This window comes from Heterodontus francisci, chromosome 38, assembly GCF_036365525.1.
Source record: "Heterodontus francisci isolate sHetFra1 chromosome 38, sHetFra1.hap1, whole genome shotgun sequence".
Lineage (NCBI taxonomy): Eukaryota > Metazoa > Chordata > Chondrichthyes > Heterodontiformes > Heterodontidae > Heterodontus > Heterodontus francisci.
In genome coordinates, this window is record NC_090408.1 from 41,773,652 (window position 1) to 41,798,606 (window position 24,955).

Consider the following 24,955-nt stretch of genomic DNA (forward strand, 5'->3'; position numbering starts at 1 on the left):
CATGGCAGCCAATTTGTGCACAGCAAACTCCCAAAAATAGCAATAACATAGTGACCAGATTATCTGTTTTTGTGATATTGACTAAAGGATATTATTGACCATGGGAATGGGGAGAATTCCCCTGCTTTCCTTCTAAGTAGTCATGGACTCTTTTGCATTCACCCAAGAGACCTTGGTTTAACATTTCATCCGCAAGACAGCACCCTCTGACAATGCACTTAGTACTTCACTGTGAGTGTCAGCCTAGATTTTTGTGCTCAAGACCCTGGATTGGGACTTGCACCTACAACCTTCTGACTCAGTGACGAGTGCTATCCACTGAGCCATGGCTCTTCAAATCTGAGGACAATGTAAAGCCAAAAAAGGGTGACAATCAGAATAAAACAAAAGGCATAGTGAGTGAGGAAGCAGGAGTCTTTCATTAAAAAAATTTATTGATCGTATATACTTTCCAATAGAAACAAAAGCAAACATTGTTTATCATGGACTTTGTTCGATTACTCCACGAAGACAGCATTGTTCGGAAAGCTCAGCAGTTTGCCTGTGGCTATTCACCCTTTGTTGGGTAAAGTTGCAGAGTCCACGTCGATGCAAAACATAATTTCTTGGAAGGATGAACTGATTGATCTTTTCCTTAATCCAGGTTTTATATTCACTGTTGCCAGTGTTACAGTCTCAAGTTACTGCCAAATGTTCTACCAAGAACAACCAGCACAAAGTATATGAGTGGTACCAAAGATGTTTGGAATTCCTAGTCAAGTTAAAAGGCGTGAAAAGTTAACAGCTTTAAAATTAATTAGATGTTAGTTTGTAGAGATGGCCTGCAGAAATGAAAAGCAGTATATAATTCTTAAAACAAAGTAGCTAAAGCAAAGCATCAGAATTAGCAAATACAAAGGGCAAGAAAAAGATTTTAAAAATTCTGTCACAACTAGTCCTGGAGTGGCAAAGGAAGATGGTAGAGTCTGAATGAAGGGTTTCACTCGCTCTCTATGGTTTTTATTTTTAGCCTCAACAATATTTTTTTCACTATCCCTCAAGATGTTAACTCCTTGATGGGCTACAATCCCACACCACTTTGCCTAAGTGAATATTACATGTGAGCCTGCAGGTTATTCAATGATGGTCAGCACCACCAACCAAGGCCAATCCGGCTTTCATCAGACATCCACACTCACGTTGATAGCTATTAGAGCAGGAACCCTAGATGATTTTCCTTTTTCTCATTAAGGGCAACTTGCACGCCTCCCACCCCCTCTAACTGAACACAAACAATACCTAGTCTGCGTGAGTCATCTGCTCACTGGCTAATCATCAAGCTATCAGGGGAACGAGGATTCCCCCAGTACATGTACTCCATGCAAGTTTCTCGACCTGCAACCACCTGTGAAGGCTTTTGAAGAGCAGGAGAAACTTGGGAAAAGTTTTAATAGTTATCCATAACATGGGTTTCAGTTCAGGAACCATGAACCTGTTTTATTTTAGATGATGTAGGGTGGGAGAAAAAAAACACTAGAATGGACCAGTTGCAACAAATGACCTGTCTCTATGCTGTTCATTCTATGTAATTCTATAATTCAATCAGAATTAGTGTCCAACTTCCAAGGGACTAAGTCAGACTTGTATGAGAAATTTTTACACCCTGCATACACCAGCCTGTGATCGGTATTCGGAATCTGGCACAGTTTCAACTCGGTCCTGGAATGAAACAGATGCACAAGGTGCTTTTACATGAAGCTTCCACTAATTAATAACGTGACTCAAATGTAAACAAACTCAAGGTCTGATTTCAGCAGGACTCAAACACACTCCAAATACCAGCGTGAACACACAAATGGTACCTCTGCTGGGTGCCCATTATTCATGATGGAGCTGTGACTATTGAGTGTTGGCAAAGGTGGAACAAATCAGAGCCCTCAAACATTCACTTACATCCAATTCCAGCTCATGTTTCTGGATAATGGGAAACCTTGCGTGATTCTGACCCCTTCATCAACAACTCATGGGGTGGCTCAAAACTAAGGCCAATTGCAGCAAACCCACCACTATAGCTAATTGACATCGAACAGGGAAATTAAACCATTGGATGTCCATGTTCTATCTAGTTCAGCTACACACTGAATAAAGCATGCTTCACCACGAAAGGAGCAGTCTCGGCATTTGAGTCCAGATTAATATCAATAGCATTCAGAATTCCATCCATGCAGCTGATTAGCAGAACTTTTTATAGGTTAAAGTGAGGGGAGTGAAGAGGAGATAAATTCCCTGTCATTCCCCCCACCCCAAAAAGGGGCAACTTATTAACTCATGTTGACTCTTTGCCCCAACCCTAAATAAGAAAATCGTCAATCTTCCTACTTTTGCTGCCTACTTAAGGCATTAAGTGCAAAACACAAAGTTGGAGCATGAAATGTTTTGTCACAGGGAACAGTTGAGGCTGAGACCATAGCATCTTTTGAAGAAAAATTGGGTTATTTGAAGCAGAGGAAGATGATACAGGGTTAAGGGAAGATAGAAGGGGCCGTGGAATTAAGTCTGGATTACTCTGACGCAGAGTTTGTAAAACTTCAAAACGTTTGTAACATTTGTAAAAGTAATGTTCTGTACATTTTTATTTCAATAAAGACAAAATGACAAACAGCATAAAGAAAGATGCCCAGATGCCCTAAGGTATTTAAATACATCTCAAAGGTTATCATTAAAGTGAATCTGTAGTAAATAGATTCCTGCAAGCAAAATACCTTTCTTTAAATACAAAATCAGTATTTCTCTGAAATGCAAACGCTTTTCAAATTATTTTCTGCAGAAAAACCTGCCATGATTAAAATATTTTAATGAAGGATAAAAGGGTTTTCTTCCTCCCGACAAAAAACAGGCTTATTTCTACATGCTAGCTTTTAACGTTTCAGTGTCACAATGTGCTAACTACATACACAATAGATAATAGTAAGAAAAACGCTCAACCTGATGAAAAGTTAAAATCTTCATTAATACACTGAAAAAGTAGACATAACTCATGCCTTTTGTAAAATCAAAAATACAAAAATTAAACCGCTTTCTTTAAAAAGATCTTTCCTTATTTTAAGGATTTTTTTAAATGAAGCTGCATGTAGTTTTGTACAAGAAAGTTTTGTACAGGTAAACTGGTAATATACATAAAAAAATTGAACTGGCATCCTCATTCATGTGCTGCTCACCTTTTCTTTGCGACCACATACTCGTCCTGAACAATCTTCTAGAGTTTTAAACCAAAGAAAATACATCTAGCTCCTCTCCACAAAAAAAGTGCCACTTTCTCCAAATTCCTTTTAGGAAATGAATCCATGGCGATGCCTGTGGCATTTCGATGCAGTCTAGAGGCAATTCATGCTATGTTCCTGTGAGAAAACGATACTGCGGAAAAAGTAAGCCAGCAAATGTACTGGGGTGGATACATTTTTACAGGGGACCAGATGCCTGGGATCTACAACAAGGTAATTTTTTGGATTGGGGATTGTGGGGATGAAAAGAGCAGTTGAGGAGAAGAGAGAAGAACAGACAGAAAATAGGCCCACAAGTTTAGTTAGCACACTGCCACTCTCCCGCTGAACCTGTCACCAGTGTCTTTGTTTCCATCATGCTTGCCTGATGAATTTTTGAAATACAGTGGCACGAATGTTGTATTGCAATAGTACAGATATTGAAAAGCAGATCAGACATTTAGAGGATCTTGAGCCTGTTAATTTTGTTATAATTTCTTTCATTTCTTCCCTGCCCTAAGTCCTCTCTCCCCACCCCCTCTACAAAAAATTGAAGTACAATTGACAGCCGAGCAGAGACTGTGCAGTTTATGAATTTCAAATTGTGACTAAAATTTCATTGCTATACTTAGAATTTCTGTATCGGTCTCTCCTCTTTCTTGTGCCTTCACCCCATCTTTTAAAAGATTATAGCTACTATGGGTGAATGCTTCTGTTCTTTAATATAAATAAACTCGTATGTTACGTATCCGATTTAATTTCGACTAACCTATAGATTCTTTATTTTAACAAATGTACATTACTTCACAGGCAGACAAAGCGGGAAGGTGATGGTTCAAATTAGGCAAGATTCTCTTTTGTTTTGGAGGGGAGCTGAAGGGGGAATCTACAATACATTATAGTTAAAAGGAATGCTTTTATAATTGGATATTATTTTATATGCTAGGAAAAATATAAAAGCCTAAAACCTGAACTGTAAAATTTCGTATTTCTTTAATATACTGGCCATTCCTGTTGAAATGAGACCTACATTTTAAAGTGCGGCTACACACCCACTTTAAAAAGCACCACACAGAGGAAACATTTAATCAGTTTTCTCCTCTTATGTAAACCTGTGACAATACAGGTTAAACAAAATGCTGGTGGCAGAAACAGAAAGTGTTGATTTTTGTATGTCACAAAGAAAAGCGCCAACCATTTATAGCTGATACAGTCAGAAAGTCTCATCAACATGTATTGCAACAGACCACAGCATTTCACACTTGTTATCCAGCAGACAGTCTTCAGAAGCACACCAACTGGGACAACAGAACATCTATTGCGTGCTATATATGTGCTATTGGGATCTGCGTGTTCGGATTTTGCACTGCATATCCCATTTCCTTTTTGATTAAAAAAACCCTGCAATATCCTTTCCTGTTCAGACCCACCTAAAACTTCAAGACTGAGTTCATTTTCTGCAACCCCTTGGTTAACTGTGGGTGCCCAAGACAAGAAAAGCAAGACGAGGTACAAAAATGCAAATTTCAACAGTAATGGCAATGTCTTGTAGTCCAAAGGGTCCTGCTTTTGTCTTCTCCGCCCCCTTCAGAGATGGTGTTGGCAACAAGTTCTTAATCCGGAGGGAGCAAATCATGCAAACGAAATTTCTCTCTGATGTGAGGTCGAACATCTTCATTCTGAGAACAGTATATTAAAGAAGAATGAGGTCAATTTAATATTTGGTTCTGATGGTAACACTTCTGCTCCATTACCAGCTAGTGGAATCTCCTGTGGAATTGCTCCTGGAGTAGGGGGGAAGGGTGTTCAGGTCAAAGCAACTTCCCTCAAAGTGCCTCGGTGCTGCTTCTAATGTAGGTTTGGGGAGTTTATGAAGCATCATCTCGTGACTGAAGTGTACAGCTGCAAGCATCAAGGAATGAATGATGCCCAAATATGTACTTTGTGGCAAAAACAGCAAGTTTAACATCTTATATAGATGTGCATGGCCTTGACAAACGCCAGATGGCTAAAAAAATATAATCTGAGAGCCTTCCTTAAAGAGTACTCATTTACTTCTGCGAATATTTATTTATTTATTGTGCCATATGATTCCACAGATCCCAGCAGAACTATTCGACCAGTGAGGGCAGCACAGTAAGTCCAAATCTGCCCTTGAACATCCCTATATGCATTTCCAGTAAGGGTCACTGGGTAGAAATCAGGACCAGAGACACTGAGGGATTTTCCCATCATCCAAATGCAGTGAGACCAACTAAAGTGCTCAAATACCACCCAGCTTGGATCAGTTAACTCGGCAAAGACCAATTATCAAATGTGGGATCTTCCTCTTATTAGGGAATTCTTTTGTATGAAAACAGAATTTTTTAAAATTTAAAATCAAACTGACCTAATTACAGGCATCGTAACTTACCAGTTCTACAAGTTTCTCTAAAAATGGAATCAGTTTCAAAAGTTCCGTGTCATTCTTATCCATGAACCAGCTCTCAATTGGAATTCCATTGGACAGCTGATAGAAAAGGAGTGAAAGAACATTTTACCATGTCTGCAATGTGCGTCAGGTATTACACCAACTACAGCAATAGCTGCATTACAACAACTCCCGACTTTCACACCAATTATACCTTCAACTGGACAAGCCAAGTTCTTCACTCAAAAGGGACCAACATGTGTGCAAATTTAAAAAAATCATAGTACCCTCATAAAACCAGTGAATATTCCTAGGATTTAAGCTCAATTTATGGCTTTTTTCTTCTATTTCCCCCCATGCCATATCATTCCCAACCAGGAAGGCAGCGAGAGACGACTGCAAGGCCAACACTAACTGCCCCCATATGATGTGCACGCGTGGGCAGACACCTGACCCAAGTTTCCCTCCCCTTAAAGATACAATGGTATTACAAAGTATATATAGCACATAAACAGGCCATTTGGGCCAACGGATCCATGCTCGTGCTAGTGCACCACAAGAACCTCCTCCCATTCCCTCTTCATCTAACCCTGTCTGTATATCCTATCCCTTCTCCCGCATGTGCTTATCTAACCTCCCCTTAAAATACATCTATGCTATTTACCTCATCTACTCTTTGTAGTAGCAAGTTCCACTTTCGAACCACTCTCCTGACGTTTCTCCTGAATTCCATATTGGATTTATTAGTGCCTATCATATTTATGGCTCCTAGTTCTGGTCTCACCCACAAGTGGAAACATCTTCTCTATGTCTACCTTGTCAATTCCTTCATAATTTTAAAGATCTCTACCAGGTCACCCCTCAGTCTTCTTAGTACTGGTATATGGTTTAAGCTGCAACCTTTTGTGACATTGGTGGCTTCTGGGCAAGGTTTTTCATAATCCTGGTTTGTTAATGCAACAAATTTTACTTTGCAGTAAACAGCTCAACTGGCCCTGCCATCCCAACCAGTGGAATTAGTGCAACATAACTAATAGAAGGGAATTATGCCACAAAATATTTTTGAAAAATTAAAATATAGATGATTGCAATCTGTAAATTAATATTCAAAAGATTTAAGTTTTGAGCTCACATCTTAAGGGTGAAAAATAAAAGCTTTAATTTTGGACAATGGGACACTTTTCCCTTTCTGTCCCCACTGAAGACAAGAAATATTTTTGTGTATTCTTCGTCCCCTTTCCTCCCCTCAATTCCATGCCTCTTGCACCCATGAATTTAAGGAAATTGGTTACTTGCAGATCACAGCCAATTGTAGCTAGCTGCCAGCTGTGAGATAGCAGGCTAGTGGAAATTTCTTGGACATCTCTCGGGTGGGAAGCCTGGTCTCCCCACAGAATCCTAGTTGGGATCAGGAACCTGTGCCACTAAGAAACTTTAGCAGTCAGATGAAAACTTAAAACTGAAAACGTTATAGATGGGAAATAGGATTATGCTTAAGATACAAGAGCCGTACCACTTGCCATTTCCAACCTCACAAGGGCACTCAGCTATTCATTTGGAAACTAAATTCTTTTCATACTACGAAGTATGCACCAAAATAGTCAGAACACAACACTGAGTTCTCTATGCCTTCTGTCTCTCACCCCTGTCCAATGATTCTTGCACTGACCTGGTACGCAAAGGCTTGTGGAGAGTTGTCAATGATGATTGTTTTTGAAAGGTCTCTTCCAAGGATATTCAAATCCTTTATGTAGTTTCCCTGCACACACACACAATGCTCACGGAACAGCCTGTGCCTAGGTAACAAAATACATTGCCGATTAAGCGTAACAACAAACTTAAAACCAGAGTGAAGATTAAGAGGAGGATACTTTAAAAGAGAAAAAAATCTCCAAGCCTGAATGCACATGTATTTTAAAGACAGACACAAAACTAATCATCCAAGGCATGAAGTGTGGTTCCTGTTGCATGTATATCGACAGTGAGCCTATCACATGTGCATAACTGCACTAGATGCTGGCAAATTTGCAGAAAGTAAAGTGCAGTTTGTGCAAACAGTAGCACTAGCGCCCAAAATATATCTTGCATGCCTAAGTACGCATGCAAACATTTTTACACACTCACAGAATCCTGTGCTACACTGTGCACTTCTAGTCTGCAATGGTCCTGTGCTAAAACAGGACAATAAAATGGGTGGTGACATAAGACAATGTTCCAACAGGCTACCATGTACTGTAGAATCATAGACTGTTAGTACAGAAACAGGCCATTCAACCCTGCAAGCCTGTATCAGAACTTACCCACCATTAACCTATTCTAATTCCATTCTCTTGCTCCATACCTCTACCACTTAGCGTCTATTGTCAACCTTGGCTCAGTGTTAGCACTCTTGCCTCCCAGTCTGATGGTCATGGGTTCAAGGTCCACTTGAGGACTTGAGTACATTATCTAGGTGGACACCACAAAACAGCATTGAGGGAATGCTACATTGTCAACAATGAATGAGATGTCACCTGTTGGAGCTTTTTGAGGATGTTACTTGTAGCATAGATAAAGGAGAACCAGTGGATGTGCTGTATTTGGGTTTTCAGAAGGCTTCTGATAAGGTCCCACGCAGGTTAGTAAATAAAATTAACATGGGATTCGGGGTATAATACTGCTATGGATTGAAAATTAGTTAACAGACAGAAAGCAGAGAGTAGGAATAAATGGGTCATTCTCAGGATGGCAGGTTGTTACCGCAAGGATCAATGCTTGGGCCACTGCTGTTTACAATCTATATAAATGATTTGGATGTGGGGACCAATTGTAATATTTTCAAATTTGCAGATGACACAAAACTAGGAGAGTGTGAGGAGGATAGGAGGAGGCTTCAAGGGGATTTAGACAGGTTAAGTGAATGGGCAAAACATGGCAGATGGAATATAATGTGAATAGGTGTGAAGTGATCCAGAAAAAACAGAAAAGCAGAGTATTTCTTAAATGGTGCAAGGTTGGGAAGCGTTCAATGAATCATAGATTTACAGCACAGAAAAAGGCCACTTGGCCCATTGTGTCTCTGCCGGCCAAAAAATTATCCACCCATTCTAATCCCATCTTCCAGCATTTGGTCCATGGCCCTGTAGATTACGGCACTTGAGGTGCATATCCAAACTTCTTTTGAATGAGTTGAGGGTTTCTGCCTCTACTACCCTTTCAGGCAGTGAGTTCCAGACCCCCATCACCCTTTGGGTGAAAACATTTTTCCTCATCTTCTCTCTAATCTTTCTACCAATCACTTTAAATCTATTCCCCCTAGTCACTGACCTCTCTTATAAGATAAATAGGCCTTTCACCTCCACTCTATCCAGGCCCTTCACAATTTTGTACATTTCAATCAGATCTCCCCCAGCCTTCTCTGTTCCAAGGAGAACAACCCCAGCCTATCCAATCTTTCCTCATAGCTGCATTTTTCCAGTCCCAGCAAGATCCTCGTAAATCTCTTCTGTACCCTCTCTAGTGCGATTAAATCCTTTCTGTAATGAGGTGACCAGAACTGCACACAGTACTCAAGTTGTGGCCTAACCAATGAGTTATACAGTTCCAGCATAACATTCCTGCTCTTATATTCCATACCTCGGTTAATAAAAGAAAGGATTCCATATGCCATCTTAACCAACTTATTGACCTGTCCTGCTACCTTCAGGGATCGGTGGACATTTATTCCAAGGTCCCTCACTTCCTCTACACCTCTCAGTATTTTCCTATTAATCGTGTATTCCTTTGCCTTGTTTGACCTCCCCAAATGCATCACCTCACATTTCTCCGGGTTGAATTCCATTTGCCACTTTTCTGCCCATCTGACCAGACCATCAATACATTCCTGCAGCCTACAGCTATCCTCCTCGCTATCTGACAGACGGCTATAATTTGCATCGTCTGCATGTCCAGAGACCTGGGTGTCCTTGTTCATGAGTCACTAAAAGCTGGTATGCAGGTGCAGCAAGCAATTAAGAAGGCAAATGGTATGTTGACCTTTATTGCAAGGGGATTTGAGTACAGGAATAAAGACGTATTGCTTCAATTGGTGAGACCGCACCTGGAGTATTATGTACAGTTTTGGTCACCAAAGGATATACTTGCCATAGAGGGAGTGCAACAGAGGTTCACCAGACTAATCCCTGGGATGGTAGGATTGTTTTATGACAAGAGATTTCAGAAACTGGGCCTGCATTCTCTAGAGTTTCAAAGAATGAGAAGAGATCTCAATAAAACTTACAAAATTCTTACAGGGCGTGACAGTGTAGCTGTGGATAGGATGTTTCCTCTGGTTGGTGAGTCTAGGACAAGGGGACAAAGTCTCAGAATACGGGGCAGGCCATTTAAGACTGAGATGAGGGGGAATTTCTTTACTGAGAGGGTGGTGAATCTGTGGAATTCTTGACCCCAGAGGGCTGTGGAAGCTCAATCATTGAGCATGTTCAAGACAGAAATCAAAAGAAAATGGCCTAGAGGTAGATGATCAGCCATGATCAGTTTGATGGCAGAGCAGGCTCGAGGGGCCGAATGGCCAACTCCTGCACTTATTTCCTATGATCCTACATCAAGACGCTGTGCGGGTGGGCATCAAAGATTCCATGGCACTATTCAAAGAGCAGGGAGTTCTCCCAGTGTCCCCTACCCAACATCTATCTCTCAGCAAACATTAACAGATTATTGGTTCATCTATCTCACATTTTATGGGACCCTGCTCTGTGCAAGTTGGCTGCTGTATTTTCTACATTACAACAGTGATAATTCACTGGCTGCAAAGCGCTTCAGGACATGGAGGATATCAAAGGCATTATACAAGTGCAAGATCTTCCTTTCTTCATATTCCAATATGATGAAAGTGTAAATTCAATCCTCTACAAGGCACTGAATTGCAATTGTGTCATCCTGGGGCCAACTGCTTCTCTGTAAGGGGGGATGGGGAAAACAGGTAGCAAGTTGTCCCAGCCAGTCCTGCAATTCTCCTGGCAGGCAGTAAGAGCAGCACTGGGAGAAGCCTTGGGGTAGAAACTCACTGGTGTCTCAGCCAATTAATCACAATTGGAGATCGGAGTAAAACACAAAGCCACACTTGATTATCAGTGGAAAACAAGGCCTGCAGGGGTTAAAATCAGATGTAAATCAGCCAGGTTTAACACCATATTGATTACCTCATTGACCTTTGAACAGTGCACACTAGGCAAGGACAGGATTGAGTGTGGCGCTTTGTGGCCAAACAGCCAATCAAACCTGCAGTTTGAGTTCAGGCAAAGAATGGTCACTTTGCAAGGAGGAAGGACACTATGCAAATCTCAGTAAACTTCAGCACTTTCAAGAGGAAAATGGCGTGTGAGGAGTGGATAGAGAGAAGGGGAAAAAAAACCTCCAGCTTTGCAAGCCAAGTACAAGCTTCCTAACAGTTAATCTATTTGTCAGTTTGGCTAACTCCATCATCCTATTTAAAAATAACAAAAGATAAAAGATAAAACCTACTTGACTGTATTCTTGAGGCTATCATTTACAGAGTGGAGTTAGGCAGGGTACTTCTGAAGCTGCTTTACAACAGCAGATTCAGAATAGCAAGTTGGGATCATTGTTCCAGGTTCCAGTTAAATGAAACACAGCCCCACCAAAAATCCTAGCACTTCACTCCAAACCCTGCATGTCAATACTCAAAAGTATTGATCTTCTGATGGAACTTTGTTACTTATCTGCAGATTTTGGTTAGTTGCCATGAACAAACCAGCAACAATCAAAACCTCAATTATTTCATTATACAAAAACTTGTATTTATTTGTGGGTGCATGGGAGTATATGACAACAAATTGTTGAAGATGGCAGAAAGGTAGTTGAGAAAGTGGTTAAAAAGACATATGGGATTCGGGGCTTTATAAACAGAGGCATGGGGTACAAAAGGAAGGAACTTATGATGAACCTTTATAAAACACTGGTTTGGCCTCAACTGGAGTATTGTGTCCAATTCTTAGTACCACACTTCAGGAAGGAGGGTGCAGAAAATATTTATGAAAATGGTTGCTGAGATGAGGAGATACTGGGGTTGTTCTCATTAGAGATGAGAAGGTTGAGAGGAGATTTGACAGAGGTGTTCAAAATCATGAAGGATCCAGACAGAGTAGATAGAGAGAAACTGTTCTGGGTAGCAGAATGGTCAAGAACCAGAGGACACTAATTAAAGGTGACTGGCTCGAGAACCAATGGTGACATGAGGAAAAATGTTTTTAGGTGTTTCAGGCAAGTGGTTAGGATCTGGAATGCACTGCCTGAGAGTGTGGTGGAGGCAGATTCAATTGTGGCTTTCAAAATGAAACTGGATAAGGAACTGAAGAGAGAAAATTTGCAGGAACATCAGGGAAAGCGGGACGAGCAGAGTTGCCAGCATGGACACGACAGGCCGAATGACCTCCTTCTGTGCTGTAATCATTCTATTATTCTATATAGCGCAGTGGCTAGCACCGCAGTCTCTCAGCTCCAGCGACCCGGGTTCAATTCTGGGTACTGCCTGTGAGGAGTTTGCAAGTTCTCCCTGTGACTGTGTGGGTTTTCGCCGGGTGCTCCGGTTTCCTCCCAAAGCCAAAGACTTGCAGGTTGATAGGTAAATTGGCCATTATAAATTGCCCCTAGTATAGGTAAGTGGAAGGGGAATTGAGGAAAGGTGGGGATGTGGGAGGAATATGGGATTAATGTAGGATTATTATAAATGGGTGGTTGATGGTCAGCACAGACTCGGTGGGCCGAAGGGCCTGTTTCAGTGCTGTATCTCTAAATAAATAAATAAGCGCCTTTACCATAGTAAAACATCCCAAAGGCATTTCACATCAGTGTTGTCAAACAAATTTTGATAATGACCAACATAGGAAGATATTAGAACAGGTACCAAAATGTTTGATCAAGGAGGTAAGTTTTAAGAAACGTCTTAAAGGAGTAGGAGAGGTTTAGGGAAGGAACTCCAGAATTTAAGGCCCAGGCAACTGAAGGCATGGCTGTCAACGGTGGAACAATGAAAATCAGAGATGCACAGGAGACCAGAAATAGAGTGCAGAGATCTTGGAGAAGGTTACAGAGATAGAAAGGTTACAAGACAGAGGAATGCATCATTCTAAGATATTTAAAAGACTCCAATCCTGATGGCAGTATTTATTTGTGGAGGGCAGGGGCTGAAGATGGGGATGAACAACAATGACGAGAATATCAACTGCTCCTTTTCTCTTCAACATTCTTTTTCATTATACCACAAACATTTAATGAAACACTTACCTGACCAACTGTTTTTTAGGGTCCAGAATATTCAGCAATTTGTCTGCATAGACCTTTTTAGAGGCAGTGAACAGAATAATCTGCAAGATCAGGAAACATTACAATGCTGCATCTGCTAATGTATGATTTTCTGTATTTAATAATTTACAACAGCCTTGAACATAGCGTATACAGTACAAGTAGATGCTTTCAAAATATTTTTAAATGCTACATGCAAGAAACTTTATCCAAACTTCATGAAAAATCAATTTAAGCCAAGAGCAAAGCAAATCTTAAAGAATATGCAAATATAGAGATTTTTCAAGAATTCATCACCAATATCATGGTGGAGATCAATAGGCCACCTAGCAATCCAGGAACCTTCAGGCCCTCAATTTGGAACTTCAAACTAGATTTCTTGCATCTGTCTGATTTTCTAAGTAGCCTACGGAACACCCTTTTATTTCACAAGCACAACCTTCAATTTATATGGTGGCTACATAGCTGTTGTAAACCAGCAACGTAGAGAGAAACACCTTGGGTGGGAATCTGGGGCAAAGAGGGAATAGAAACCTGAAAAAGTGTAACTGCTTTGCAAAACTCAAAATATGCATTCTGCTGAAAATATATTGCTTAGTTTCCTAGTATGCTATTTTAAGCCAAGCTGCAGAAATTTATTAGTTTAAAAAAGGATTGTGCAGTTCTGCTGTCGCAACATACTGAAGTGATGTTAAATGATCTAAGGGCAAGTGACTGCTATAATTGACCATACAGCGTCTTTTTATTCATTACAGAACTCTTTCAAATTTACCTCATAAATCTGAGACATTCGTTCCAGAAATTCCCGAAAGAAGGGTCTCAACCGTACATAAACCTACAGCACGACGTGAAAAAGTTAGTGAGTATTGTGACAATTTAAATAAAAATACATAAAGGATTACATACCAAGGACTAAAGTAACATGAGTACTATAACCAATGGATAAGTCATTTCTTTAAAGGCCATAAGAATATATCAGTTTCAGGGTATGAGGGAGGAAGAGTAGGAAAATGAAGGAAAATATGAGGTCTTTAAAGTGAACCATTTTCCTTTGAATATGCCCCATAATGCTAGGTTTAAAATGAGACGTATTATATAGAGATAATTAGGAGTTCAGGGGCTCCTTCATACAACCTAGAAATGGCTTGGGTGAAGCATGATTCGATCAGTACAAATCAGACATCCTTACTGTCACATTGTTAATTAAAACATTTTCTTCCCTCTCCTCTCTGCAGGCACTGATCTCCTGCTCGGCTACTTGGCCTACGTGGTGACTGTTTATGTGGAAGCCTGCACAATATTCAGTAATGCCACGTGCAGGATATCCCAATGAAACATGCTAGGCTGCCCACTGCTGAATCTTGACTTCAGAGATACCTGTCAAGCGTGAACGAGCAGACGCAGTTTTTGAATTTGAAGGAGGAACATAAAAGATCAAACGCAGCCAGGCATTTCCCAAATTTGCCAGCTAGACTTGGACAAGTTTCTTTTACCTGGTAAATTACATCTTGGAAAAGGACAGGAAAGGTAAGTGCTGCATCATCCAGTTCATTGAGACTGCAGTGCACCAATGTTTCATCCTGCCAGGAAAGAACATTTGCAAGAATCATAAAACAGTGGTGAAACTTCAGGGAATGTGGAAAGTAAATGCACATCGTCAGTTTAACAAACTGCAACTCAAGCCAGAATGTGTCATGAGAAGTCCAATTAAAAAGATGGTAGATTTTTTTTTAACAATTAAAGATTATACAACCAACCTCCCATACTTCCAGTCCAAATCAACTACAGAAGAGGAAACAACTCAAGAACATACTTGGATCCAGAAGTTCTGCTGGTTGAGGTCACAGATGCCTATGCTGGCAGACAGTACCCCTTCCCATTTTTTCCATAGGTTTTAAAAAACTAAACTCATTAATCTTACAGATACAAAAAGCTAAATCACACAGGTAATTAGAATATTGGTACCATATTCTATGATGTTGATGTTTTACATATTGAACTGGGCATCAATGTCTGTTAATTTTTATTTTATAAATCAAACTTAGTATTATTTTATTCATTAAAATGTTGTGCATATAATGTACATATACATACACTTTAAAGCACAATTTCACTCACCAAGTCTAGGACCAAAGAGAATTCAGGTGTACTTCTGGTTTTAAGTGGGAGGGCTGGCTTCCGACTTAGCTGTTCCTCTGTTAGTGGTGGTACATGTTTGATGAAGAAATAACTAACAAGCAAACAAAAACAAATGGTTAAAACGCATGAAAAAAGTATTCATTTGATGGAAATTAAGCCCAGTAGGTAGCAACTCCCAGATGGCAACTTCAAAAATAACTGGGCACTTAGGGCGTATTTACACTGCAGAGAATAAATCACTCAAACTCGCTGTGAGTATCCATGTTTTCACTAGGAGTTTGAGTTAAAAACCTGCAGGTGCCAAGGGTTTCATTTTAAAATTCCTGATGAGATTAACGATCTGACAATGCTTACACACAGCCATAAGCGTCACATCATCAGTGAAGTGGAAACTGCTTGCTGGGACACTAAAGTCAGTACGTGAACATATGTTTATGGAATCCATCAAATACTACGACCTCCTTGTAGGATACAGAATGTATTCAGTACAACAATAGTACTACCTTTCATGGTCAATTTAAAAAAAGTCAGGAGGGGAAACAGAAGACCATTTTGTTTTTCTGGAATACTCAGCGACATGATAATGTCTACAAAAGACTATATCACCAATCACTAATTTCAAAGGTTTGTGAAAGAAAGTCAGAAGTTTGCTCAAAGTGCTTTTTTATTTAAGATGACTGAGGTAGGGCAAATAGTGCCCTGATGAGCATCCACAATTTCATCCATGCTAAATAATAATTTAAACCATCAGGAGCTGCTGAGCAGCAGACAGTTTTTTGTCCACACAGAGGAAACATATCAATCACTACAAGCAGTTTGTGTTAACTTCCAAACAGCTAGCAGCATTAGCAGCAACCTAGGATGAGGTAACACATGGTGCAGGAACCACTGATGAAAGGGAAAGAAAATAAATTGAGATGAGTTACTGTGATGATTCTCGGTTTAGCCATAAATGGCCTAATGAAAACAGGCGACTGGGAAGATTAGTTAAAAGCGGAAAGCAAAATACTGCAGATGCTGGAAATAAAAAGTAGGGAATATTGGAAACGCTCAGCAGGTCAGGAATCTGATAGCATGATGGAGACGGTAAACGGACAGGAAAGACAATCAGAGCCACAATTCGACTCACTTGATCGACTGTAGCAAAAGATTAAGCATGGTTAACTACTAACACAATTAAAATTAGTCACAGGAATTTGTCTACAAGTTCAGTCACTGTTCTTTAAGTACCAAATTGCAGCAACAGCAGGCATGCTTCTGAGCTTTGGCTGCCAGATCAGACACAGGTTATGTTCCTAAACTCCTATGTCAGCCATGGCTCGGTTAATAGCACTCTTGCTTCTAAGTCAGAAGGTTGTTAGTAGAGGTCCCACTCCAGAGCCTTGAGCACAAAAAGCTGGGCTGACACTGCCGTGCAATACTGAAGGAGTGTAGCACTGTTGGAGGTGTCATCTTTCAGATAAAATGTTACAACAATACCCCAGTTGCTCTTTAAGGTCATGGTAAAAGATTCCATGGGAGTATTCCAAAGAAGAAAGGAGAATTATCACAACAAACACATTATCTGGACATTGTTTGTGGGACCCTGCACAAAACTGGCTGCTGCATTTCCTACATTACAACAGTGACCACATTTCAGAAGTACTTCATTGGCTGTAAGGTGCTTTGGGACGTCCCGAAGTCACAAGAGGCACTCTTATAAATGCTCTTATAAATGGGGCGGCACAGTGGCGCAGTGGTTAGCACTGCAGTCTCACAGCTCCAGGGACCCGGGTTCGATTCTGGGTACTGCCTGTGTGGAGTTTGCAAGTTCTCCCTGTGTCTGCGTGGGTTTCCTCCGGGTGCTCCGGTTTCCTCCCACAAGCCAAAAGACTTGCAGATTGGTAGGTAAATTGGCCATTATAAAAATTGTCACTAGTATAGGTAGGTGGTAGGGAAATATAGGGACAGGTGGGGATGTTTGGTAGGAATATGGGATTAGTGTAGGATTAGTATAAATGGGTGGTTGATGGTCGGCACAGACTCGGTGGGCCGAAGGGCCTGTTTCAGTGCTGTATCTCTAATCTAATCTAATCACATCCTTTTTTTAAAGCAACGTGCACTATATGTTAGCTACTTCACTGCTGCTGCACTATGGTCAAAGTCCACAGCTCCAGACCTTACTATAATGACAGCAGCAATCCCAGCCCTCACTGTGAATTGGCACTAGTTTTTGCATGCACAAAAAAATCCCACAGCACTTCAATTTCACCAAAAGAAAATTAATAAATGCTGGAAACACAAACAAGGACCAACAGCATTCAAAAGAGGACTTTTTTTCTTCTTCCAGATTTCAACAACTGATAGGCATTTCAAGCATTTTCTGTTCTCATTTTGAAGAACCTTAGATTTTTCCTAGTCTCAATTGCTTGACAAAGTTAGAAAATCTATGCCTCTCTCACATTTGCCACAGAAATGCAGACCCTCAACATAAGTGCTCAGCACAACAAAAACTGAAATGATGGGACTGCCCAAAACAAATGGTGGAGTGAAGAGACACTCGGCACCATATGACACATTTTTGTAGTAACCTTATTACCTTTCTCTCTGCTCCCAAACTGCTGCAATCTCCAAAAAAACAATGCAGGTCAGATGTGACTTTATTTAAAGTGTTTTACATATTCTAATTCACATTCAACAATGATGGTTTCTAATTCACCTTGCAAAATATGTGCACACACTGGCCACTAGATAGCACCACTTCAGTGTCCAATTCTTACAATAACGCAAAGCTTAACTATAGTTACACTGATAGGCCTGTAGAATTACCATTTTGCCTTAAAATCTATAGCACCCAGATTATAAGAAATAGGAGCAGGGAATGGCCACATGGCCTTTGAGCCTGCTCCACCATTTAATAAGATCATGGCTGATCTTCTACCTTAACACCACATTCTCGCACTATCCCATACCCATAGTGCCTAAAAATCTATGGATCTGAGTCTTGATTATACTCAAAGACTGGGCATCCACAGCTCTCTGGGTTAGGGAATTCCAAGAATTCCCAACCCTCTGAGTGAAGAAATCTTTCCTCATCTCAATCCTAAATGGGCAATCCCTTATTCTAAGTCTATGACCCAGTTATGCCCAAGTCTTCTGTAGGCACAAAAGAGACTTTTTGGTTCAAGATGAGAGAACATAGGAACAGGAGCCAGCCATTCAGCCCCTCAAGCCTGTTCTGCAATTCAATTAGATCATGGCTGAACTGACCCCGGAACCAGAGGCTTTACAATAACCTAAAGCATATTCAATCAAAATATTTGAAAAAGAAAATGTAAAAAGGTGTGGGGTCCAAGTGAATAGTTCTTCCAGAATACTAGTATAGGTGCAATAGACTGAATGGCCTCTTTCTATGCTGTAAAATTTTATAATTAACAGCAGCTTGTTGCAGGTTACAGTTTTATAATCCAGCCTTCTTTCAAATCAGCGAATAAAAAAATAAAAGTATCACAACTGATGTGTTAAAAGAGAGTCTTGGAAAAAGAAAGACTCGAACAAAAGAAAGACGCCGAGAATGAGAGACGCCGAGAATGAGAGACGCCGAGAATGGCGGCGGCAGTGGTGAGAGCAGGAACAGGCGAGAGGAGCCAGGATATAAAAGAGCTGAGGCTTGAGACCAGAAGCAGCAGTGGCGAGAGTGGGAACAGGCGAGAGAAGCTGGGAAATAAAGGACCGAGGCCCGAGACCAGAAGCAGGGCCGGTAGCGGTGACAGCGGGAACAGGCGAGAGGAGCCAGGATATAAAAGAACCGAGGCCCGAGACCAGAAGCAGTGGCGGCAGTCGGGGTGGGGGAGAGGGTTCAACTGAAAGGAAATTTAAAAAGTCAATAAATAACGAGAGAGCAGCGGTGCAGGGTAGTGAAGGGGCATACATTAATCAGGGTGTAATAGGAAGGGACAGAGAATACAAGCATTAAGAGTACAGCAGAAATTAGACCCAGTGTAGGTAAAAATGGTAAAAAGTCAAAGTTTAAGGCTCTTTATCTGAATGTACGTAGCATTTGTAACAAGATAGATGAGCTGACAGCACAGATAGAAACAAATGAATATAATTTGATAGCTATCAGACATAGTTACAGGATGACCAGGACTGGAAACTCAATGTTTAAGGATATACGATGTTCCGGAAGAATAGACAGAAAGGAGGAGGAGGTTGGGTAGCTTTGTTGTTAAAGGAAGGGATCAGTGCAGTTGTGAGCAATGATATAGGTGCAATAGATCGGGATGTAGAATCAGTTTGGGTGGAAATAAGGAATAGCAAGGGAAAGAAATCATGGATGAGAGTGGTCTATAGGCACCTGAGGAGATGCCTCTCTGTTGGACAAAATATTAATCAGGAAATAATAGAGGCGTGTAAGAAGGGCACTGCAATTATCATGGGTGATTTTAATCTGCATATAGACTGGACAAATCAAATTGGCAAGGTTAGCACGAAAGATGAATTTGTAGAGTGCATCAGGGATTGTTTCTTAGAACAATATGTTGCAGAACCTACCTGGGAACAGGCTATTTTAGATTTGGTAATGTGTAATGAGGTAAGATTAATAAGAGATCTCGGAGTTAAGGATCCTCTAGGGGGAAGCGATCAGAACATGGTAGAATTTCAAATTCAGTTTGAGGGTGAGCTACTTGGGTCTCGAATCAGCGTCTTCAACTTAAACAAAGGCGATTACAGAGGTATGAAGAAAGAGTTGTCTAAAGCGAGCTGGGAAAATAGATTACAAGGAAAGTCAGCAGAGGAGCAGTGGCAGATTTTAAGCAGATATTTCATAACACTCAGCAAACATTTATTCCAGTCAGAAGGAAGGACTCGATGAGAATGATGAACCACCCGTGGATAACAAAGGAAGTTAAGGAGAGTATCAAATCAAAAACAAAGGCGTACAAATCAGCAAAGCTAGTGGTAGGCCAGAGGATTGGGAATTTTTTAGAAACCAGCAGCGGATGACTGAAAAATAAAGAGGGAGAAAATTGATTATGAGAGTAAATTGGCAAGAAATATATAAAAACAAACTGTAAGAGCTTCTATAAAAAGGAAGAGAGTAGCAGGACTAAGTGTGAGACCCTTAGAGGATGAGACTGGGGAATTAATAACAGGGAACAGGGAAATGGCAGATAATTTAAACCAGTATTTTGCATCGGTCTTCGCGGTGGAGGACACTATCCCAACAATAATAGATAAGCAAGGTGTAAATGGGAGGGAGGAACTTGTAACAATCTCTATCACGAGGGAAGAGGTGCCGGACAAACTGATGGGACTAAAGGCAGACAAGTCGCCAGGACCTGATGGCCTGCATCCAAGGGTTTTAAAAGAAGTGGCTGCAGAGATAGTGGAGGCATTGGTCATAATATACCAAACTCACTGGATTCCGGTTGGGTACCAGCGGATTGGAAAAATGCTAATGTGACGCCCCTTACCAAGAAAGGAGGGAGACAGAAAGCAGGGAACTACTGACCAGTTAGCTTAACATCTGTCATTGGGAAAGTGCTAGAGCCCATTATTAAGGAAAAAGCAGCAGGCCATTTAGAAAAACATAATGCAATCAAACAGAGTCAGCATGGTTTTACGAAAGGGAAATCACGTTTGACAAATTTGTTAAAGTTCTTTGAGGATATAACAAGCAGAGACAATAAAGGGGAACCGGTAGATGTAGTGTATTTGGATTTTCAGAAGGCATTCGATAAAGTGCCACATAAAAGGTTACTGCACAAAATAAGAGCTCAGGGTATTGGGGTAATGTGTTGGCTTGGATTGAAGATTGGCTAACACACAGAAGGCAGAGAATCGGGATCAATGGGTCTTATTGAGGTTGGAAAGCCGTAACTAGTGGGGTGCCACAAGGATCAGTCCTTGGGCCTCAACTATTAATTATCTATATCAATGACCTGCAGGAGGACAGAGTGCAGTGTATCCAAATTTGCTGATGATACAAAAATAGGTGGGAAGACATGTTGTGACGAGGACACAAAGAATCTGCAAAGGGATATAGATAGGTTAAGTGAGTGGGCAAAAACTTGGCAGATGGAGTTCAATGTGGGAAAGTGTGAGGTCATCCACTTTGGTAGGAAGAATAAAAAGGCAGATTATTTAGATGGAGAAAGACTACAAAATACTGCAGAACAGAGGGATCTGGGTGTTCTTGTACATGAAACACAAAACGTTACCAGGCAGATGCAGCAATTAATTAGGAAGGCAAATGGAATTTTGGCCTTTATTGCTAGTGGGTTAGAGTTTAAAAATGGAGAAGTCTTGTTACAACTCTACAGGGCGTTGGTGAGGCCAAACCTGGAGTACTGCATACAATTTTGGTCCCCTTATTTAAGGAAGGATATAATAGCATTGGAGTTCAGAAAAGGTTCACGAGGCTGATTCCTGGGATGAAGGGGTTGTCTTATCAAGAACGACTTAACAGGTTAGGCCTTCATTCATTGGAGTTTAGAAGAATGAGAGATGATCTTATTAAAACATATAAGATTTTAAGGGGGCTTGAGAGGGTAGATGTTGAGAATATGTTTCCACTGGTGGAGGAATCTCGAACTAGGGGATATAATTACAGAATAAGGGGGCACACATTTAAAACTGAGATGCGAAGGAATTTCTTCTCTCAGAGGGTGGTGAATTTCTGGAATTCTCTACCTCAGAGAGTTGTGGAGGCTAGGTCACTAAATGTATTTAAGGAGGAGGTAGATAGATTTTTGAAATCTCGGGAAGTCAAGGGGTATGCGGAGCAGGCCCGAAAGAGGAGTTGAGGTCTGGGACAGATCAGCCATGATTTTATTGAATGGCGGGGCAGGCTTGAGGGGCTGAATGGGCTACTCCTGCTCCTATTTCTCATGTTCTTATGAAAGACTCCGAGAAAGAAAGACTCCGAGAAAGAAAGACCCCGAGAAAGAAAGACCCCGAGAAAGAAAGACCCCGAGAAAGAAAGACCCCGAGAAAGAAAGACTCACATTCATATAGCGTCTTTCACAACCTCAGGACATCCCAAATCACTTTACAGGCAATGACATGCTTTTGAAGCGTAGCCACTGTTGTAATGTCGGAAATGTGGCAGCCAATTTGTCCATAGCATGTTCCCACAAATAGCAATGTAATAACAACCAGATAATCTGTTTCTGTGAAGTTGATTGAGGGAATATTGGCCAAGGCACTAGGGGTAACTCCCCTACTCTTCTTCAAAATAATGTCATGGGATCTTTTACATCCACATGAGAAATAGCCAGGGCTTTGATTTAATGTCTCATCCAAAAAACTGCACCTTCAACATTGCAGCACTCCCACAGTACTGCACTGCAGAGCCAGCCTTGACTTTTCTGCTCAAGTCCTGGAGTGAGACTTGAATGTACAACCTTCCGACTCAGAGGCAAGTGAGCCAATGCGCTCAGAATTACAGAATTTATAAATGATGTGCAACTTCTAACAGGCAACTGTTGACAGACACTTACGGATCAAAAACTTCCCAGTCCTCTTCATAGCTTGCCTCCGGGTGAGCAGGTGGCTCTGGGTAAGAGTCAGGAGAAGATATTGTCTTGCACAGTTCTATATTCGACACATTCAATTCTGGTGCTAAAAATTAAGAAGTGAACATTACAAATTTTTTCAATGCTGTTAAAAATGTTTTGAAGACAGCATACTGCCTGAAATTACTCAATCTAAAGGAAATACTTATAACGCATTCCTTTAACATTTGCTTTACCTAACAACTTTGCAAAATGCATACCTCCCTAGTCCTCTCTCAATTTTATTTCTCTCTCCAAAAGGTACAATTAAAGTAGGCCAATGCAGCTAAAACGGTCCAACCAGACCTCTAAATGACTCAACAATATAGAGTACAATTGACATAGGACATGCTTGTTCTACCAGTCAGAGCACTAGAATGGAAATATTTTGTTACTGCCTAGCACTTAGAAGACGACAGTAAAGGAGTTATCCAGCATTTGCTTCTCATGGCCACTCCTTTAGAACCATGTAGATATGGATTCTGAGGAAATTTATTCATCCATATAATTCCCCAACTGCATGTAGAGGTCAGGCCTATCCATCTCCCACTAAGAAGCACAATGCATTTCAATACTAACATACTGTGCTCGGATTCTAATCTTGCCTTTTGATGTATAAGTATCACGAGAGGAGGGTTACAAAAGAAACTAGGTGAACCAATAACTCACTGAAAGGCTTTACTAAAAGTCAACTCAGGAGTTTGTTATACTCCAGGGACCCAGGCTTGGCTAAGTTGCGATAAAAAGCACTGTTTGGGCTGGCAAAACATATGGAAAATGCGTTCACTTTATGGAAATTATTCTTGCAGCCAAGTGAAGAAGTCCAATTCTCAAGCCGCTAAAAGCTAGTTACATTTTTACAGGGCTGAATCCACTCAAATTAAAATTTGTTCCCAGGCACACTGATGAGCTTAAACAAAAACTAGATTTTAACTAGACCAGTTACACTATCAGAATTACTACAAAGTGGTTTGCACTCACTCTAAATGTGGATCACTTCATGCCAAGAGGTGAGAGACAAACTTCAGGGAGCAAGCCCACATTAATGTCACCTTAATTTTTTTTTTATTTCCAAAATATACTTTATTCATAGAAATCTGTAAAAATTACATTGCCAAACAGTTTCAAACAGCACCAAAAAATACAAACATTGCAAGGGAGATCAGTTTCCTTCAATACTATCATGAGTTTCTTCACAACCCTTCCATTTCACAATTGTCATGCCAATTACAGTTTTACATTTACAGCAAATGAAAATATTAACGATACAGTTCGAGGGGTTTCCCATGGATCCAGCCCCTCAGTTCAGCTTGGTGGGGGGACCTTACACTGTGGTCTTTCCCCATTGAGCCTTTGCTGCGACTGCCCCAAGCTTTAGTGCGTCCCTCAGCACGTAGTCCTGGACCTTGGAATGTGCCAGTCTGCAACATTCGGTGGTGGACAACCATTTGCGCTGGAAGACCAGCAAGTTTCGGGCAGACCAAAGGGCGTCTTTCACCAAATTGATAGTCCTCCAGCAGCAGTTGATGTTTGTCTCGGTGTGCGTCCCTGGGAACAGCCCGTAGAGCACAGACTCCTGTGTTACAGAGCTGCTTGGGATGAACCTCGACAAAAACCACTGCATTGTCACCTTAATGAGGGCTTACTCCCTGGAGTTTGTCTCTCACCTCTTGGCACGAAGTGATCTACATTTACAGTGCAAACCACATTATAGTAATTCCGATAGTGTAATTGGTCTACCAACGCACCCAAATAAGTATATTTGTTAAGGTATATAGATTAGATTAGAGATACAGCACTGAAACAGGCCCTTCGGCCCACCGAGTCTGTGCCGAACATCAACCACCCATCTATACCAATCCTACACTAATCCCACACTCCTACCAAACATCCCCACCTGTCCCTATATTTCCCTACCACCTACCTATACTAGTGACAATTTATAATGGCCAATTTACCTATCAACCTGCAAGTCTTTTGGCTTGTGGGAGGAAACCGGAGCACCCGGAGAAAACCCACGCAGACACAGGGAGAACTTGCAAACTCCACACAGGCAGTACCCTGTCTCAGCTTGTCTCATGAACATCTGGTCATCTGTCAAGCTCTGAACCCCTTTGAGCTACTGTGTAGTCTTTGTTTCTCAAAGTACAATTTGGTATTCTATTAGTCAGCGAGGAAGCACTCTGTCCGTTAATCAGACTGGATCAGGGACAACATCTTTTGAGTAGCAGTTAGTCCAACCTTAATCAGTCATTTTCTACATTGAAATAGTCTGAATTATCCAATAATGTGAATTGAGCTAAAAGAAATTGAGAATTTAGTACAAC

At 40.9% G+C, this 24,955-nt stretch overlaps 1 protein-coding gene across 5 annotated transcripts in view; it reads right to left on the reverse strand.

Annotated features, from left to right (window-relative positions):
• Positions 1-416: 416 nt before the first annotated feature.
• Positions 417-24,955, reverse strand: part of LOC137352568 (CTD small phosphatase-like protein 2) — an 87,954-nt gene continuing 63,415 nt past the window's right edge. For all 5 annotated transcript variants that reach the window (XM_068018215.1, XM_068018216.1, XM_068018213.1 and 2 more), the window contains 8 exons: positions 22,575-22,695; positions 15,070-15,181; positions 14,445-14,531; positions 13,724-13,786; positions 12,934-13,013; positions 7,319-7,445; positions 5,653-5,748; positions 417-4,918 (listed from right to left, as the gene is read on the reverse strand). In XM_068018215.1, coding sequence (XP_067874316.1) covers positions 4,853-4,918; positions 5,653-5,748; positions 7,319-7,445; positions 12,934-13,013; positions 13,724-13,786; positions 14,445-14,531; positions 15,070-15,181; positions 22,575-22,695 — 752 coding nt within the window. In that variant the 3' untranslated portion in view covers positions 417-4,852. The remainder of the gene's footprint in view (positions 4,919-5,652; positions 5,749-7,318; positions 7,446-12,933; positions 13,014-13,723; positions 13,787-14,444; positions 14,532-15,069; positions 15,182-22,574; positions 22,696-24,955) is intronic.